At 34.6% G+C, this 4,795-nt stretch overlaps 1 protein-coding gene across 1 annotated transcript in view; it reads right to left on the bottom strand.

The window, feature by feature from the left end:
* The window catches only part of LOC107697018 (protein phosphatase 1 regulatory subunit 12B-like), a 68,239-nt gene that overhangs the window by 58,943 nt on the left and 4,501 nt on the right, over nucleotides 1–4,795 (bottom strand). The window contains exons 3-5 of the mRNA XM_016497635.1: nucleotides 3,011–3,208; nucleotides 1,778–1,898; nucleotides 1,558–1,676 (exon numbers count right to left, since the gene is read on the bottom strand). Of these exons, the coding sequence (XP_016353121.1) occupies nucleotides 1,558–1,676; nucleotides 1,778–1,898; nucleotides 3,011–3,208 (438 nt within the window). The remainder of the gene's footprint in view (nucleotides 1–1,557; nucleotides 1,677–1,777; nucleotides 1,899–3,010; nucleotides 3,209–4,795) is intronic.

Raw genomic sequence — 4,795 nt, 5'->3', positions numbered from 1 at the left:
GCCGTCTCCGTCCCCTCCCTCAGGGAACGAGGGTTACATACGTAACCGAGACGTTCTCTATTCACAATGAGTCATGATTAATTTATGCTTAAAAAATATACTTGAATGAAAAGTACAAAAGTATCCACGTTTAGTTTTACCTAAGTGAGTGAAAGGTACATGTCAAAAGTTTTTAAAAGTAGCAAAAATAGTCTTATGTTAGACTATTAGAAGGAGAATATGTTACCTTTTAAAAGTCTGCGATCAGTAAGATTTTTAAAAGAAATTAATACTTTTATTCAGCAAGAATGTAATAAATTGATCAAAAGTGAAAGTGAAGACATTTATAATATTACAAAAGATATTTTAGATAATCTATTTCAAATATATGCTGTTCTTTTGAACTTTCTATTAAGACACTTCTTTCAAAAGCAATAAAATATCTTACTAACCCCAAACTGTAGTGTAGTGTAGTGTAGTGTATGTTATTAATGTTGTCTCTATAGGACACACCTGATACACCTGGTTTAAAATTGAAACCAATATACTGATCCAAAACGTGAGAGTGTTACACTTTAACAAAAAAAATTATATATATATATATATATATATAAACTAAAACTTGTCACTTTAGGTCACAGACTGTGTTGTAGTGATAAATTCCAAATACAGTTTACATAACAGGAAAATTAAAGGGATAGTTCCCAAGAATGAAAATTCTGTCATTAATTACTCATCCTCATGTCGTTCCAAACCCGTAAGACTTTCGTTCATCTTCGGAACACAAATTAAGATATTTTTGATGAATTCTGAGCTCTCTGACTCTCCATAGACAGCAAGGGAACTACCACAATCAAGGTCCAGAAAGGTAGTAAGGACATTGATAAAATAATCCATGTGACTTCAGGGGTTCAACTGTAATTTTATGAAGCTACGAGAATACTTTTTGTGCGCAAAGAAAAAAAAATAACGAATTTATTCAACAATTCGTCTCCTCCGCATCACCCTAGCGCCATTTTGGAGAGTATCACATACGTAAACAACATATGATGTTCTGTGTCAGCTGCGCCACACTTCGTAAAATTACGGTTGAACCCCTGATGTCACATGGATTATTTTGCTTGCTACGCTTCTGGACCTTGATCGTGGTAGTTCCCTTGCTATCTATGGAGGGTCAGAGATCTCTTGGAATTCATCAAAAATATCTTGATTTGTGCTCCGAAGATGAACGAAGGTCTTACGGGTTTGGAACGACATGAGGGTGAGTAATTAATGACAGAATTTTCATTTTTGGGTGAACTATCCCTTTAAAATTACAAGTGGCTGTAAAAATTCAGCCTGCAATTCACACATACAGTAAAATGGGTAAAAATAAGAAAGATTCGTAAAGACCTACAAAACAAGTGCTTTAAATGAAAAGAGTAAAATGTAGAATTTTTACCTTCAAATTCGCCCCAGTAAATGATAAGTTAGTTATCGAGTTATTGCCATTGCTATTCTTGTGCTTCTCACATGAGCAATGTATAAAATATAAAAATATACATTTGAAACAGCAATGAATAAACACACTAGTGGTACCTCAGTGAGCGGGCCGGTCAGCTCAGCGCTGAGATCACGGTCTTCTGTCAGCTGCTGTGTCAGAGACGCTTCCGAGGTACCGTAAAGGATGTTGTCATTTTCATCTTTCCACTCAGACTCTGTAATCAATAGACAAGACAGCAGCGGGCATACATCAGTATGATGATGATGCTTTTATAAATCATTGCACACGTTGTCAGATCTTAAGGTGCGGTAGTACCAATGGAGGTGCTGTGACTCTTCAGACTGGGGGTGAAACCACACGCTCCTTTAACTGATGACGAGAGGCAAAAAGATGACCTTTCAGGTTTTCTTCTTGGTCTTCTTTTCCAGTTTCCTTGCTTGGAGAATTCATGATAAAAAATGTATAAAAAAATAATAAAACAATCTATAAGTCACACTTTAGTGTCACAGCTTTCAGTCAACGGCAGATTACAGGTGTGATACTGCTTTTATACTTTTATACAAGCAGAAGTTAATAGTGAATAACTTGCACTGAACATACTGTAATATTGCCAGTAACTTCCATTGTTATTCTGCCAATGAAAATCTCCAAGTAACACGAGAAAAAGCATACTTTTATAAGCATACTTATAAAGAGTAATTATTAGGGAAATAACAATGTAAATACAGTTAAGTGTGAATTTAATGTAATGTTTTTCAGATGAATTTCAGTTGAATGTTATTTATACTGTAATTAAATTAAAATATACTTTAGTTTACATTTAATTAAATGTAAATGACATCTTTACATGTACTTTCATAATTTCTTAAATTGTCTTTTGGAATATATAATATTTATGATTAATTAAAATATATTTTTTATATTATTTACACTTTAATTTGTATGCCATGTATTTAAATATATCAGTAATTGTGCATTTGTACTGAAGCTGCAGGTTAGTACATTGAAAATATATTAACTTAAATGTAATATAAATAAACACTACTGTACCGTTAAAATTATAATCAAGTACTTTACATGGCATGTACTTTAGTATGTTAGTCAATACATCAAAATAAGTGTACTACAAATGACAAAATATTATTAAACCATTTTAATTTAAAAAACGTAAACAATGTTTATAAGTGCATTTAAGTGTAAGCAACAGTCATGAAAGTGAACTTTTTAAGTACAGAAATAAAAGTGGCCTTTTATTTCAGTAATATTACATATGCAAATATAGGTTTGAAGTACACTACAAGTGACAAGTGCACATTCTATACAATTTAGCACACTTCTTTTTCAAAAGGTCTAATCTAAAAGTTCTACAGTAAAACGTATTTTGATTCAAATGCAATAACGTTCATACATTTTAAAGTGTGATTTATGTGTCCAATACTTTTGGGGTCACTACATATGATTTTAGTCTTTTGAATAGATTTAATAGAGCTGATTATTTACACCTGTCACTGTTTTACACGAGTAAATTGCATATGTTTGTGCTGTCACCTCATCCAGGTGTTCACATTGGTGTTTGTCAGACAGCTGTTCCACCCTCAGACACGGGCCGGTTTCTGTCGTGTCCTCGGGGACTCTTCTCTGGAGACACAGTCCCTCTGCAGATCTACACGCCTCGCCTGCGTGCATCTCCAGCTTTGACGGGCTGAAGTTTCTCTTTGCCTCCAACAACTCTGAGAGGGTAACTCCCTAAAAATAAGATGATTCAAAATAAGAAAATACTATATCTGAAACATGTGTAGTGTACACTATAATTCTGAATGATCAAACGCAACACTAAGCGGTCAAATATTCACTGTTGACAGCATCCTGCGCGACTTTACCATGTGTGCTTTTTATGAATTTAAACTAGCAAATTGGCGCCATCCATAATCAGTGAGTGAAGTGACATGTGGCCAAGTATGGTGACCCATACTCGGAATTAGTGCTCTGCATTTACCCATCCAAAGTGCACACACACAGCAGTGAACACACACACACCGTGAACACACACCCGGAGCAGTGGGCAGCCATTTATGCTGCGGCGCCCGGGGAGCAGTTGGGGGTTCGGTGCCTTGCTCAAGGGTGGTATTGAAGGTGGGAGAGAGCGCTGTACATTCACTCCCCCCACCTACAATCCCTGCCGGTACGAGACTCGAACCCACAACCTTTGGGTTATGAGTCCGACTCTCTAACCATTAGGCCACGACTTTTTTAACTATTAATATTAATAGTTAATCCCCAATAATAGTTAATGACTTGCTAAAATGGCTTCAAAGGATTGACTTTTCATTTTCTATTGAGCATAAGGCATGAATAAAAGAAGACTTGTTGAATTTGAGATAAAAAGAATAAATGCTAAATTAAATTATATTAACAATGTAATAGGTATTGTTGCAGTGTTGATGCTAGACCAATGATTTGCTTAGTGATATTTAAAGGGTTAGTTCACCCAAACATGAAAATTCTGTCATTAATTACTCGCCCTCATGTCCTTCCAAAACCGTAAGACTTTCGTTCATGTTCGGAACACAAATTAAGATATTTTTGATGGAATCTGAGAGCTCTCTGACCGACAGCAAGGATATTACCACGAATCACGATCAACGCACAGAAATGTAGCAAGGACATCAGTAAAATATGTGACATCAGGGGTTCAACCGTAATTTTACGAAGCTAAGAGAATACAACATGCCCCGTAGGTGCACACATTGTAACATCTGAGGGGCACGTTGTAACTTGACCATATGACAGCTTAAAATGTTATCTGATCGAATTTAAAAAAATTATACAAAACAAACTAAAATATTTTGTTAATAAAAGAAAATTATTTTTTTCAAATAAAATAATGGCTTTTTTTAAGAATTAAAAATAATCTGATTTTGGAGTTTGACAATGAACACATTGCAACCATGCTTGGGACGGCCCACATAAACGAGCAAAAATGCTTTACATATCTTGAAATAATAATTTCTAAACATTAAACATTGACCGTCAGTCTTTATTCAACTGTTCCTCCTAGTTTCTCATTAAAATCCATTAAAGTAAATAGTGTACATTACATCGCTAATGTCATAGAATAGCACATTGTAACGCAGTGTTACAACATACCCCATCTGTGCAACTGGAATTTAAAACTGGTTAGTGTCTTCTGCTAGTTAGCTAGGTAGCTAGCAAAGCATTAAAACACGATCTAAACTAATAAATAACAGATTGGAGATTAAAATAATAGCAGATTTGTCTCATTTTAAATGAATAATAAAAACTGAGATAAAAAAATTTACTTAAGCCAGAATT

The sequence above is a fragment of the Sinocyclocheilus anshuiensis genome, unplaced genomic scaffold (genome assembly GCF_001515605.1).
Source record: "Sinocyclocheilus anshuiensis isolate Anshui unplaced genomic scaffold, SAMN03320099.WGS_v1.1 scaffold130, whole genome shotgun sequence".
Taxonomy (NCBI): Eukaryota; Metazoa; Chordata; class Actinopteri; order Cypriniformes; family Cyprinidae; genus Sinocyclocheilus; species Sinocyclocheilus anshuiensis.
The sequence above is the reverse complement of the archived record's forward strand: the minus strand, read 5'-3'. Positions and strand labels throughout refer to the sequence as shown.